This window comes from Leiobunum rupestre, chromosome 1 (assembly GCF_980474605.1).
Source record: "Leiobunum rupestre chromosome 1, qqLeiRupe1.1.hap1, whole genome shotgun sequence".
NCBI lineage: Eukaryota > Metazoa > Arthropoda > Arachnida > Opiliones > Sclerosomatidae > Leiobunum > Leiobunum rupestre.
The window spans coordinates 70564849-70579368 of record NC_143384.1 but is presented as its reverse complement, the minus strand read 5'-3'; the positions used below and the strand labels follow the sequence as shown (position 1 = coordinate 70579368).

Sequence of the window (14520 nt, the reverse complement as noted above, 5' to 3'; positions counted from 1 at the left end):
ATAAATAAATTTATGGAATTAATTATATGTCATTTTGCAATGCAGATATGTATCAAACTGTTTAAATTTTTCTGCAAGAACTACGGCTTCTCAAACTCAAGATATTATTATGTCAAAACTTGATAGGTTGGCTTCAAATTGAATACTGAGAAAAATTTTAGTTTGAATAACCTACTGAAGTTTGTCAACTGATGCATATTCTTCATGCTTTTATATTTGGAGCAATAGAACAAATTTTTGAAATGAAAATTTTTCTCTTAAATGAGTGTTTTGTAAAAGAGAAATGGTAGGAAATCTGATATTTTAATTGTATACAGGCGCCGCAAAGGCGTTTTTGGGCCTAGTATGGGTCGAAAAGGAGTTATATTTATCGATGATATAAGTATGCCATCCAAAGAAACATATGGTGCCCAACCTCCGTTAGAACTTCTTCGACAATGGCTTGATCATGGTCATTGGTATGATAAGAAAGATAACACCAGAATTGACATAGTTGATGTAGTATGTTTTTCACAATGGATTCTTAATGTTTTTTTGTCAAGTATAAAATTTTTATTTTGGATCTGTTAGTTTTTAATAGCTGCCATGGGTGCACCCGGAGGTGGACGCAATGATATCACAGGCCGCTTCAGCAGGCATATGAATGTTTTAGCAATTGATGCCTTTGACGATCATACCCTTACAAAAATATTTTCATCAATTGTTGATTGGCACTTTGGCCAGGGGTTTCCATCTACTATTGTACCATTGGGAAAGGTACTTGGCCTAGTGTATTAAAATATTTTTAATATTCAAAATGTTTAAACTTATTGAAAAATGTATTAACAGTGTTTAGTTGAGGCTACTAAAGATATTTACAAAAGTGCTATTACAAACTTCTTGCCCACTCCAGTCAAAAGTCATTATGTCTTCAATCTCCGTGATTTTGCACGTGTGATATGGGGACTTTTGCTAGTGCCTAGCACTCATATAGAATCCAGCGAAAAGCTATTGAGATTATGGACTCATGAGATTTACAGGGTTTTTGGTGATCGTTTAGTTGATGATGAAGATAGGTTAGTTGAATTTTGTTTATACAATTGCTTTGAATATCATAAAGTAAATAAATTTTGTTTCTGTATGTAGAGGGGTGTTTCACTCAATGGTTGAACAAACGACTAAGAAAAACTTTGGGCTAACCGTGGAAGGGATCTTAGGACATTTGTCCAAGGGACAGGAGTTTAACTCTGACCATGTTAGGTAATGTTAACTCATTGCCTAAACATTAAATACCTGATTATATTAATAAAATAATTTTTATACGGATCCTCTTAAGTTTATTAACAAAGCAGATACTCATTCCAAACACCTGATGAATGTTCCTTACACTATAGTGGTTTTAAATGGGCACTTTTTATTGAAAACTATTATATATGTATATATATATATATATATCCAGTTTTGTAATAAATGATAAAAATAATTGATCATGTGAAAAGATTTTTTAAACTCAAAAACACATGACACTCCATGTAATTACACATTTTCCGGTTGCATTTGTTAAATTAATTTTTTTTAGTGCTAAAATCGAGCCTCTTGAGTTTAGCTGAATTTCTATTAATTTTTCTTATCCAATTGAATTTTCCTATGACACGCATGAGCCAATATATGCTAGCTGTTGATATGTTTTAAATAAATTTACTTTTAGATCTAAAACTGAAATTGTTGATTTGATGGAAAAGTATGTAACTTAAATGGAGACATGTCCCTTACCAAAAAATAAGTTGGCTAAAAACCACTTTGGGACAAATGCCTACTAAAAAATAACTTAAATCGTCTTTATTAATCAACTTATTTTTAACCAAACCACAATCAACATTTACATTTAACTACTTGAAAGCAACTTCAATCCTACTAGGAAAACATCTAAAAACCAACTTAAGAATATGTAATTTCCTGACTACTAAAAACCATCTAATTACAAACTTAGCAAAAGAAGTATTTTCCTACCAACTGAATAAAAACTTATTACCCCTTCAACTAGTAACTTGAAATAGGGTGACAACTTGAGCCTACTTATTACCCAGTTAATATCAACTAATAATGTGTATACAAACTAAATACAAACTGAAATCCCACTTATTTTTTGGTAAGGGGTCGTTTGAAATAAAAACCCTCTCCCAGTCATGTATTAAATTTTTTGATGATGGAAACACAGTAAAGAGTGCTTTCAGAATAAGGTTTTAGGTTCTTAAAACATTACAAAAAGTGCCACTTTATAACACCAAATCGTGTTAGGAAAACTTATAAAAAGACTACAACTGTATGTATTTCTAGAAATCTCTTTTTTGGAGATTATATGACTTATGACTCTGATAAGAACGTTTATGATGAAGTTAGCGATTTAGATCAACTTAATTTAGTAATGGAAAGGTGCGTAAAATTTTGTTAGTGAAAAACTTCTAACATTAATCACTGGTTATCTATTACTATTACCGAATTAGGTATTTGAATGATTATAATCAGATTAGTAAAACACCCATGTCATTGGTCATGTTCCGTTTCGCGATTGAGCATATTTCAAGAATTTGTCGTGTTTTGAAACAAGACAGTGGCCATCTACTACTAATTGGTAGGTGAATTTTAAGGCTATTGTAACATAATTTTCTATTTGTCACAATTTTTTTTTAGGTATTGGTGGTAGTGGTAGACAAAGTACTGCTAAGCTCGCAACTTACATGAATAACTATGAACTTTTTCAAATTGAAATTACCAAAAGCTATACTGTCAGTGAGTGGAGAGATGATTTAAAAAGGGTTAGACATTCATATCTTTGCTGCAGCAAATGTTTGTTTGAATGATTATGGACGTTTTCTGAGTGTCTCTAAAATTCATGTTCATTATTATGATTGAAAGTGCTTTTTTATTTTGTTTTGGGGGTGCATAAATATTTTTGGCATAATTTGCTTCTTAAATTGTTTTTTTCATACACAAGCTGACAAATCTTTTTTATTTCCCAATTTTTTTCTTTTCTAATGTGCACATCCTTAAGTTTTTAAGGGGATTTATTACAAACTTCTGGGTATGGTAGAATTCATAAATAAATCTTAATTTATTTTTCCCAAAATAGGAACTTTAATTTCAGTATTTTTGTGTTTTCACTACGTAACAATGCTAGCTGGCATCAGAACAGGAGCACAGTTAACAAATTTAAAATTTTCGTAAGACACATTTTTTGAGTAACGCTAGAGGAAACACCTTTGCAGAAGAAATTTATATTTGCAACCAAACAGTTTTTGAGTAATGCTAGAGGAAACACCTTTGCAGAATAATTTATATTTGGAACCAAATAGTTTTTGAGTAACGCTAGATAAATCACTTTTGCAGAAGAATTTATATTTGGAACCAAACACCACAAAAATGTATTTGATTTTCTCTCTAAAACCGCTACACTTTGCTTTTTTACAATATTTTCAACACAATTTTCACATACATATTTTGGTCTCCAAATTCAATGATTATTGAAATTAATTTTTACTGTTTGCTGTAGTAGATTTTTTAATGCTCAACATTTCACAGGTTTTAATGAAAGCAGGAGCTGAGGGTCGTCAAACTGTATTTTTATTTACGGATAATCAAATTAAAGATGAATCTTTCATTGAAAACATAAACATGATTTTGAACACTGGAGACGTTCCCAATTTATATGCTGCTGAAGAAAGAGCTGATATTCTAGAGAAAATGCAAGTTGCTGCAAAAGATTCTGTAAGTTTTCTACTTAAATTAAAATTTCAATTTTAAGCTGTAGCTAGAAGTGTAATAATTATATTCAGGGAAAGAAAGTTGACACAACACCAGTTGCTCTTTACAATTTCTTTATTGAACGAATAAAACAAAACTTGCATTTGGTTTTAACTATGAGTCCAATTGGAGCTGCATTTCGGAATCGATTACGAATGTTTCCGTCTTTGATTAACTGTTGTACCATTGATTGGTTTCAGGTATGTGTATCTTTAATTAGGCGTTATTTTTCTGAGCCTTGATATATTTAAGTTTCTGAAAAAAGGCCTGGCCCGATGATGCTTTAGAAATGGTAGCTAGAAAACTATTAACAGATGTGTCATTGGAAGATACTAATCGTGACAAATGTGTAATGGCGTGCAAATATTTTCACAAAAATGCTTCTGAGATGGCTGATAAGTAAATAATACATTTTTTACTTTCATATGTATGATTTTAAGTGTGTAATGCTTTTTTTAAAAACGTAAGGTACTACAATGAACTCAGAAGGCACAATTACATAACTCCTACTTCCTATCTGGAACTTATCTTAACATTTAAAGAGATTTTGGTGAAGAAGCAACAAGAGTTGCTAACATTGAGGAGCAGATACGTGGTATGTTCCTTGTTTCTGTGGCTAAAGTTCATTGATAAAATATTTGCAACATATAATCTGGTTTATAGGTTGGTTTGGAGAAACTAGAATTTGCATCCTCTCAAGTTGCAGTTATGCAAGATGAGTTAACCGCTCTTCAACCTGAGCTGATTCGAACTTCAGCTGAAACTGAAAGGCTTATGATAAAAATTGAGCAGGAAACTGTAGAAGTTGAGGCAAGAAAAGAGGTATTGTGATGAAGAACAGGACAAATTTCCTTTAGATTATTTTTAATTTTGGGGTTATTTCATTAGGTAGTCGCAGCTGATGAAGCGGTTGCCAACAAAGCTGCAGCTGCTGCTCAAGGCATTAAAGACGAATGTGCTAAAGATTTAGCTGAAGCCATTCCAGCTCTTGAAAGTGCCATTTCTGCGCTTAATACTCTAAAGCAGCAAGATATTACAGTTATAAAATCTATGAAAGTAAATAATTTTCAAATAACACTAACGATTGATACATATATTGCCACTTTAGAATTGTGCTAGTAGATTTTTCACATGTTTGCAAATATTTGTAGTTGCTACATAATAATACGGGTTAAATGGTGGTTTTACATTAAACTATGTGGACTCAGATTGGAGTGGCACTGTGAAATTAGCATTGTTTAGTGAATAAAATACTGTGCATGCAAGAGTACAATTTCTAAAATTTACAATAAAATATAATACTGGTATACGACTGCATGTATTAGGTCGAATATAACGTGATAAAAATGATTTCTTCAACAAATCCAGTCAACAAATGTAATCACTTCAGAAACCATCATTCGAATTGTGAACATTTGTTTTCCTTCAAAATTGGCAAATGTTATTTGATTCACTTTAACTCCAATTTCCAAATCACTCTGAACTATATAGCTCAAGAGGCATTTAATAACTACTATCAGTGCTTTGCATTGATTGTTTTTCTAATTTTAAGCTTGAAAGCTTCGATAAGAATCTTAATTAAAAGTTTTAAATTTTACTTGCATTTTAATTTTTTGCAAAAAGCTATTTTATTTTGTAGTAAACAAAAACACACGTTAACACATTTTTTACTTGCATCACTTGCTTTAAACTTAGCATCCACCGGGAGGTGTAAAATTAGTGCTTGAAGCCATCTGCATCATGAAGGGCATCAAACCTGAAAGGAAATCGGAACCTGGTGCTGGTGTAATGGGAAAAGTAACTGAAGGTATTTAGACATAGTTTCCATTAGTTATTTGCATTTGCAATAACTAATTTTTCCCATGCAGATTATTGGGTTCCAGCCCAAAAAATGCTTGGTGACCTGAAATTCCTCGATAGTCTGCGAACTTATGATAAGGATAATATTCCGCAACCAGTTGTCAAGAAAGTTAGGGAAAACTATATTCAGAATCCTGAATTTGATCCCAATGTCATCAAGAATGTTTCATTCGCTTGTGAGGGACTTTGTCGATGGGTTCGTGCTATTGATGTGTATGATAGAGTTGCTAAAGTTGTGGCTCCTAAGAAAGCCAAGCTAGCTGGAGCTGAACATGAATTAGGCACTCAAATGAAACGTTTGGTTGAGAAGAAAAAACAGTTGCAAGAGGTGACAGATAAACTTCAAGCCCTTAATGATGAATTTGCCGCTATGACTCGGAAGAAGAAAGAACTGGAGGATAGTATTGACTTGTGTTCTAAGAAATTAGAGAGAGCTGAGAGGTTAATTGGTGGATTGGGTGGTGAAAAAGATCGTTGGAGTGAAGCTGCGGCTTCTTTGCAAGAACAGTTTAACAACACTGTGGGAGATGTTTTGCTTTCCTCTGGTTATGCCGCATACTTGGCACCTTTTACTATTGACTATAGACAGGTAGAGAATCAAGTTAACCTAAATCATATTCTTCTCTTTAGTTGATGTATAAGTCATACTTTATAAATATTTAGGAATGTTTAAATTTGTGGATGACTTACTGCCAAGATTTCAAAGTGCCTTATACTTCATCATATACTTTGATTACAACTCTTGGAGAACCAGTAAAAATTCGTGAATGGCAGATCAATGGTTTGCCAGTAGACACCTTTTCCGTAGATAATGCTATTTCAATTAGTTTTGCTAGACGTTGGCCTCTAATGATAGATCCTCAAGGTAAGACCTTACAACTTTGCATTGGTTCCAGTATTCCAATACATACACCTGGTGGTTTTTCACCTTTTGAAATTGCTTCATTAGTTTCACCTTTAAATTAGGCCAAGCTAACAAATGGATTAAAAACACTGAAAGACCAAATAATTTGGTTGTAATGAAACTAACCGACTCAAACTTCCTGCGCACATTAGAAAATGCTCTTCAGTTTGGTCTTCCAGTGCTTATTGAAAATGTAGGCGAAGAAATAGATCCAATTTTGGAACCATTGCTATTGAAACAAACTTCTAAGAAGGGTGGAATAGAGTATATTCGCCTGGGTGAAAATTCAGTTGAAATATCTGATAAATTCAGACTGTTTATGACAACAAGACTTAGGAATCCACACTATCTACCAGAATTTTCTGTTAAAGTGACGCTTTTGAACTTTATGATTACACCGTAATTAAAATATTGCATGACTAATGTAATCCGAACTACTTTACTAATATATGTTGTTATTTTTGAGGTTGGGTCTTGAAGATCAACTCTTGGGTATTGTAGCGGCAAAAGAAAAACCTGAATTGGAACAGAAAAAGAATGAACTTATTCTGGAAGGTGCAGATAATAAAAAACAGCTGAAAGAATTGGAGGATAAAATCCTTTATGTTCTTTCTGCTTCTCATGTATGGTTGAATTTGTTAATTTTTTGTCAATTTGAGTTTATTAAAAATACGATACACCATTTAAGGGAAATATCTTAGAAGATGAAACCGCTATTAAAGTTTTATCTTCGTCTAAAGTATTATCTCAGGAAATAACTGCTAAACAAGAAATTGCTGCTGCCACCGAGCTTGAAATTGATCAAACGCGCAATGGTTATAGACCAGTAGCATTTCACTCTTCTGTTTTATTTTTTTGTATATCCGATTTAGCAAACATTGATCCAATGTATCAATATTCTCTAAACTGGTTTTTGAATCTTTACATTTTGGTGCGTAGAATATTAAGTCTTTTTTAGTTTAATATGCTGATTTATTGTTTTTTGCTTCTGTAGGCAATTGACAAAAGCCGAAAATCTGATATTTTAGAGCAAAGAATTGAATTTTTGAATTTGCATTTCACCGAATTAATTTATCGTAATATATGCCGATCGTTGTTTGAAAAGGACAAGCTTCTTTTCTCGTTTTTATTATGTATAGGCATTTTGAGAGGAAGGTATGTTTTTATCAGAAGAATATAAAATAATTTTGAGGTATTATTTTCTACCCTCCCTATAGTCTTAATTTATTTGCATGCAACATGTACCTTTTCAGGTTTCTCCTGCTTACTAAAATATGTTTCTTAAGAAAATGCCCAGGGTCATACAAATGTGTAATACAGTGAAAACCTGGAAATATAAAAAAATGAGAAACTACAAATACTCAGTATATAAATCAGGGAAATTTGTGAAAATTTATAATGTTTTATCTAAGGACTATAATAAAGGTACCCTAATTAACAATGGCAGTTAGCATCCCTATCTGGAAATATCAGAGAAAAACACGGAAATAAAACAAATTAGTTTTCGGTGTACTGTATGAACCCTGATAGCGAAAGGGAAATTCTTTTTGGTTACTTTCTAAAACTATTAAATTAGGGAAAGTATGGTTTATAAATATTCCTATTTCCTGTTTCATAGTTTAGGAGGGAATTTGTGTTTATTGAAAAATGCTTTGTAACTGTGAAAGTACATGTTTCATTTTCATGACTTAGCTAGATTTTTAACTTATAGCTTTTTTAAGAAATATTATGGTTCTGTTTTTCTGTATATTTTGTTATTTTCAATCCTACTTTACTTTTAAAGGTTGGAAATCAACGAAGAATTATGGAAGTTTTTTTTAACTGGTGGAGTCGCTCTAGAAAATAAGCTATTAAATCCAGCTTCAGATTGGCTAACCGATAAATCATGGGATGAAATTGTCAGAGCATCGAATATTAAAGAATTAGAAGGCCTTAAAGAAGGTAAGTACTACATACATATACAACTATGTCTATCCTCTCACATACTTTGTCAAATGTAAGATTTTGAAAGAAATGCCATTGAATGGAAAACCATCTACAATTTGGCAAATCCCCACGAGGCGGAATATCCAAGACAGTGGAAGGAATTGAAAGGCTTAGCCAGGATGGTTATTTTGAGATGTTTAAGACCTGATAAGCTCATACCAGCTGTTCAGGATTTTGTTGTAAAAAATTTAGGACCAGTATTTGTGGAACCACCTACATTTGATCTAGCTGGTGCATATGCTGATTCAAACTGTTGCACGCCATTAATCTTTGTTCTTTCACCCGGGGCTGACCCCATGGCTCAGCTTCAGAAATTTGGAAAGGATTTGGGGTACTTTGGTAGTCATTTAATGACTACTTCTCTTGGTCAGGGCCAAGTGAGTGAACAATAATTTCTAGACTCTAAAACTTTATAAGAGTCAAGTACTTATACCTATGAAATATGATTTGTAGGGCCCAGTTGCGGCTAAAATGATTGAGGAGGGTATGAAGTATGGAGCTTGGGTTGTGTTGCAAAATTGCCATCTTGCAACTAGTTGGTTGCCTGTTTTAGAAAAAATTTGTGAAGAGGTGACCACTATTAAAAGTTTATTTTTTAAGCCAGTTCTTTAATAAGCTGATCCCACATAATCACGGGAAATTAGCATGCAGCAGCCACAAACGTGGAACCATCCCTAGGGTACTGAACTATTAATTAACAAAGCTCTTTGAACACTAGAAACTGTCTGTTAAATAGTGGTTCAGCAATGAATCTAGAGATGGTGGTATGTGTAATTACATTTTTTTTTGTCTCTGACAAGAGTTTTCACCAACCTAGTCTATTGGGGTATTCGCTTATAGTTTTTATTTTACTACTAATAATACAATTTAATTTGTGTTCATGGTTAAAACATGTTTGGGTTAATTTCAGGTAATCGTTCCTTACAAAGCAGCTGAGGATTTTCGACTATGGTTAACAAGTTATCCTTGTGATGCATTCCCTGTCTCAATACTTGAAAATGGTATTGTTGAAGCATTTAATGATGCTTGATTATCATAATTCTTAACTTGCTTTTCTCACGAAGGAGTCAAAATGACTAATGAACCCCCAAAGGGATTACGTGCAAACTTGCTTCGGTCTTATTTGAATGATCCAATTTCAGATACAAATTTCTTCAATTCATGCTCTAAAGTATTATCTTTTTATCTTTTACACAGGAGTGGTTGAAATAATTATTCAAATATAAGTTATGTTTATACCCCCAATACTAGAAAGAAGAATGGCAGAAACTGCTTTATAGTTTGTGTTTTTTTCACGCCATGGCCCAGGAAAGAAAAAAATTTGGGCCATTGGGCTGGAACATTCCTTATGAATTTACAGATTCTGATTTAAGAATCAGCATGACTCAATTACAGGTCAATAGCATTTAACATTCCTAAGAATACTCACTGTTGGAGATCTTCATAATCAATTACATACTTATGGTTTAGATGTTTTTGAACGAGTATGAAAATGTACCATTCGATGCTTTGATTTACTTAACCGGTGAATGTAACTATGGAGGTCGGGTAACAGATGACAAAGATAGAATTCTTCTTATGTCCATGTTGACAATATTTTATAACAGCAAACTCCTCAAAGATTGCAACTACAAGTAAATTTCAGTAATTGTTTTCAAAATGCTTTAGCAAAAGCTATAAATTTTAATTTACTGTGGTAGATTTTCTGAGAGTGATTTATACAATATGCCATGCGCAATTGACCATCAGGGTTATGTTGATTTCATCAGGAAACTTCCCCTAAACCCAAGTCCAGAGATTTATGGTTTTCACGAAAATGCCAATGTTACCAAGGATATTAAGGAAACTCAGCAGGCAAGTTTTTATCTAATGAAAGAAAGCCTGAATGATATGTTTTTGAGACTTAAATCTTAAATAGCTATTGGAGGGAATTTTATTAACTCAACCACGAACAGCCAGTGTTGGCTCCCAGTCATCGTCAGATGTTGTTGACAGTTTGGCTCAAGATTTATTGAAAAAACTGCCAAATAATTTTAACGAGCAAGCAGTGGACAAATTGTTTCCACCTTGTTATGAAGAATCCATGAATACTGTTATTCGTCAAGAAATTGTTCGATACAATCGACTATTAGATGTAATTAGATGCTCATTGATTGATTTGCGCAAGGCAGTAAAAGGTTTAGTGGTCATGTCTCTTGATTTGGAAAATCTATTTGAATGTGCCTTAGTTGGAAGAATTCCATCCGTTTGGCTAGCCAAATCTTACCCATCTTTAAAACCATTGGGATCTTATTTTTCTGATTTTTTGGCTAGGTAAGAGTTTCAGATTACAAAATTTATCACAAAGCACATTTATTTGTAGAAATGCATGATTGAACTAATTTGAAGTTTTAGCACATACACTTTCATGTTAAATCACGATTTCCGCCTTTAAGAAATAAATGTTTAAAGGGCCAAGCTTTTCCAAATATGGCTTTATTTCCGTATCAAAAGATTAACAAGACGTTCAATATAATAACACCCACCTTTTTTTGTCTTGAAAAAATAACTTTTGGCCCAAAAAGTTGAAACGAAAAATAATGCCAGGTGTTTGGCTTTGAATTTTCGTCGCCATCTTAGGGCTACCGCCAGCGCGCCTAACCCCGTATGAGCGATTTGCAAACCATCCTAACTTCTTTTAAAATCGCGCAATTTAAGCTTAGGTCTCTTATAACTGGAACACGCCGTGCGTGCAAAACAAATTTTTTGCGTCTTAAGCAGCGCGCGCTTTACATTGTTTTTCTGTCTCACCGGTTTCTCACCAGGTGTCGCGGCGGACGCGCGCTTTTCGATTTCCCAAAATTTCTTTAATATAATAAAAATTAACCACTCAATATTTTATGATGCGGTTTTCGCCATAAATTTTAGTTTTTAATGGGCTATAGGGCTATCTAACTGGTTAAAGCTTGACTGTAACCCTTTAAAGTGTTTGTTTCCAAATACAACCACCTAATATACTGTGAGATTTGCACATTATTTTGGTTTCATTCAACATTTAAATTTCTAATAATACTTCGTAAATCTGCCTTATAATCCTTTGTTCCAAATAGGCTATCTTTCTTCCAAAATTGGATAGACAAAGGAATTCCTAATGTCTTTTGGATTTCTGGATTTTTCTTTACCCAGTCATTTTTAACAGGTTTAATGAATTTGTTTATTAATTGACTGGTATTTTTTTGTATTAAATATTCTTATCGATTATCATTCATTATTACCAAAAGTGACATATGGCCCAAAAGTCTGTCCGCACGGTATAATGTTTTATGAGAGCTTTTCGCGAAGTAAAAAGAGGGTGCAGGGGAGGAAGTTAAAAATACATCATCAAAATTTTAAATAGCGCCAGACAATAGATTAAATATAACATTGCTAGTACTATTCCAACTAGTAGGCTGTTTAGTCTATTATGACACTAGCTGTCAGTAAATATTATAAAGGACACACTTTTGGAACTTGTGTCGGTTTTGGGAATACATGAAAATCTTGTATAATTTTACAAAAAAATATTTTAGATTACAGGTTTTATATTTATTGAAAAATTTATTTATCTTAGGTACTTTGCAAAACTATGCTCGTAAACATAAAGTGCCTATTGACAAGCTAGAGTTTTTCTTCGAGTTATTGTCTGACAATATTGAGATAAATGAGAAACCATCTGATGGTGCTTTTATTCAAGTAAATATTGCATAATTCCCTTTTAATGGCGAATTATTACTTTAAATTTTCTGGTCTTTGATATTAAGATACTGTACTGTATCTTAATATTGAAGACCAGAAAATTGAAATTAACACTGGAGTACTTTTGTAAAAAACCATTACTCACTTACCCCAATTATTTTGGTTTTTCACCTGTGTTACCCTAGACTAAGAAAGGTATACCTTTCTTAGTATGATTTTTAAACAATTTAAATAATTTTTAACTATAAACCTAATTGTTAACGTTGCCTACTTAACAATAACCAAACAGTTTTTGCCATCCACTGGCCTTAATTATTTTATAATCTAAATGGTTTTATTTCAGGGCTTATATCTGGAAGGTGCTCGCTGGGATAGGACAGAACAAAAACTTGCCGAATCATATCCCAAAGTTATGGTTGATCTTCTTCCAATGGTATCCTTTTACTAGGGTAAAATTACCATGGTACAAAATACAATTATTGTTATTTAAATGTGTTTTGTTCATAAAATCATATGGGGGGTCTTTCATAAAATTTTCACACAGTTTTTCCTAAGGTTTCTTGGAGGTTAGCGGTAATGTCATTTCATTGCATTTACGATGAGGGAAAAAAAATAAAACAACTTATTTAAAATAAATTAAAGTATTGTACGATACTTTAATATATTTTAAATTGAAATTGCGAGATATCTGGCTTTGGAGTATTAACCATAGCCAGGATATTAAAATTTTTAGTAGCATATAACCCACTTTATATATATCCTAAATTATGGAAGAAAACTTTGCTTTAACCACTTAATATTAGATATGGTTGAAACCTGGGTTAAAAGGAAGTCAAAAGTTGGTTCATTCCTACTCGTGCCCAGTTTACAAAACAAGTGCCAGAAGAGGTACACTTAGCACCACAGGACACTCAACAAACTTCATTTTATCAATAGATCTTCCAACTGACAAATCTGTTGATCATTGGATTCAGCGAGGAGTGGCCATCATTTCACAGCTAGATGACTGAAGGTAAGGTAGGACATACCTTTTCAGTTCAGGTGCATATTGCAAAATAAGTTACAATGTATAACTATTATAATCAAAAAAGTAAGTTACTTATAATTATTATCTTGGACATATTAAGTAGTCATTAGCTTGGCCTTAATTATATTGAAAGTTTAGTCAGCCAATCATAGGTTTTTAATTAAAATAACAATTGATCAATCAGGTAGTGTTTTTGAGTCAAGTGACCTATACCTCTGCTTTGGTCTTTTAACTTAAATGTGTCATATATATATATATATATATATATATATATATATATATATACATATGTATATATTAATTCGCGTTTACTGACTGTCAACTACTTCATGCCCCACATCAATAGAATGCTATGCGTCAGTAATTCCGAAAATGTCTTAGTACATGTACAGGTGCATGACTAAGATTTTGTAAATGGAGACATATCAAACCTTACCTAGCCCAGTGTTTTCCTTTTACACTCTGATTACTCTCAAATTGCTCTGATTCTGAATCAGCTTTGTGAGAGGCCCAAATGTTCTTTAGCTCTAATTCTTTAGTTAATGCAAAATTTGACTTTGAAAATGAATTTTGGATATAAATCTCTTGAAAAAAGTAGCCAAGTTGATGATATTAATTAATTAATTAATTATTATTTTTATTATTATTATTATTATTATTATTATTATTATTATTATTATTAATTACTGTTGCATATTCAGGCTCTAGATATAAAATTTCTTGTTAAATGTTCGTATCCAGATATTTAGGCAATTATGTGTTTATTTTATTGCTCTAGAGCACTCGCAACCAACCTACATATTTACACCGCACAAGATCATGCTTAGAACATTTTTCATCTTTCCATTTCAATGCCAAAATAAGAGCTGAAATCTTGGAAATTATTTTTATTTTTCTATATTGTCACAGTGAGATCAATAACGCCAGAAATGGATTCAGGGTGAATTTTGAGCATCCAAAAGAAAACAGTATTATAGAGCGATAATTTGCCTGCCTGGGAGTTGGCGTCCGGCCAAATAGATAGTTAAGGAGCCTAGTAGCGCCACCGCTGCATTGTTAGACATGTCGCCTGCGTAAAAATTAGTTCCTTACAGAGTGATCTAGGTGATAATTTTTGTAAATTTGCTTTGTCAGAAAGATGCTGTGTCCATGTAATTATGAGGGTCGTAGCTTAGTTTGAGAGCTTAAATTAGTGTTTTATTTTTTTACTTGCCTAGTTTGTATGGTTTTATAAAAACAACATAGAATA

The 14520-nt window shown here is 32.6% G+C and overlaps 1 protein-coding gene across 2 annotated transcripts in view; it reads left to right on the top strand.

The window, feature by feature from the left end:
* The window catches only part of LOC149966229 (dynein axonemal heavy chain 3-like), a 31646-nt gene that overhangs the window by 15471 nt on the left and 1655 nt on the right, over positions 1-14520 (top strand). Inside the window, exons 35-69 of one of the 2 annotated variants that reach the window (XM_090181089.1) lie at positions 46-126; positions 318-501; positions 571-756; positions 829-1055; positions 1126-1239; positions 2317-2412; positions 2484-2611; positions 2671-2795; positions 3559-3744; positions 3813-3980; positions 4046-4179; positions 4249-4375; positions 4444-4602; positions 4669-4836; positions 5476-5587; positions 5649-6229; positions 6304-6505; positions 6607-6943; positions 7011-7167; positions 7233-7475; positions 7539-7699; positions 8328-8485; positions 8546-8907; positions 8984-9100; positions 9441-9531; positions 9595-9701; positions 9782-9925; positions 10001-10164; positions 10231-10384; positions 10449-10843; positions 11620-11708; positions 12120-12241; positions 12588-12677; positions 13048-13256; positions 14050-14507. In XM_090181089.1, the coding sequence (XP_090037215.1) occupies positions 46-126; positions 318-501; positions 571-756; positions 829-1055; positions 1126-1239; positions 2317-2412; positions 2484-2611; positions 2671-2795; positions 3559-3744; positions 3813-3980; positions 4046-4179; positions 4249-4375; positions 4444-4602; positions 4669-4836; positions 5476-5587; positions 5649-6229; positions 6304-6505; positions 6607-6943; positions 7011-7167; positions 7233-7475; positions 7539-7699; positions 8328-8485; positions 8546-8907; positions 8984-9100; positions 9441-9531; positions 9595-9701; positions 9782-9925; positions 10001-10164; positions 10231-10384; positions 10449-10843; positions 11620-11708; positions 12120-12241; positions 12588-12677; positions 13048-13254 (6076 nt within the window). In that variant the 3' untranslated portion in view covers positions 13255-13256; positions 14050-14507. Of the gene's footprint in view, positions 1-45; positions 127-317; positions 502-570; positions 757-828; positions 1056-1125; positions 1240-2316; positions 2413-2483; positions 2612-2670; positions 2796-3558; positions 3745-3812; positions 3981-4045; positions 4180-4248; positions 4376-4443; positions 4603-4668; positions 4837-5475; positions 5588-5648; positions 6230-6303; positions 6506-6606; positions 6944-7010; positions 7168-7232; positions 7476-7538; positions 7700-8327; positions 8486-8545; positions 8908-8983; positions 9101-9440; positions 9532-9594; positions 9702-9781; positions 9926-10000; positions 10165-10230; positions 10385-10448; positions 10844-11619; positions 11709-12119; positions 12242-12587; positions 12678-13047; positions 13257-14049; positions 14508-14520 lie in introns of those variants that run through there. The other variant, XM_090181096.1, reaches the window with a different exon arrangement.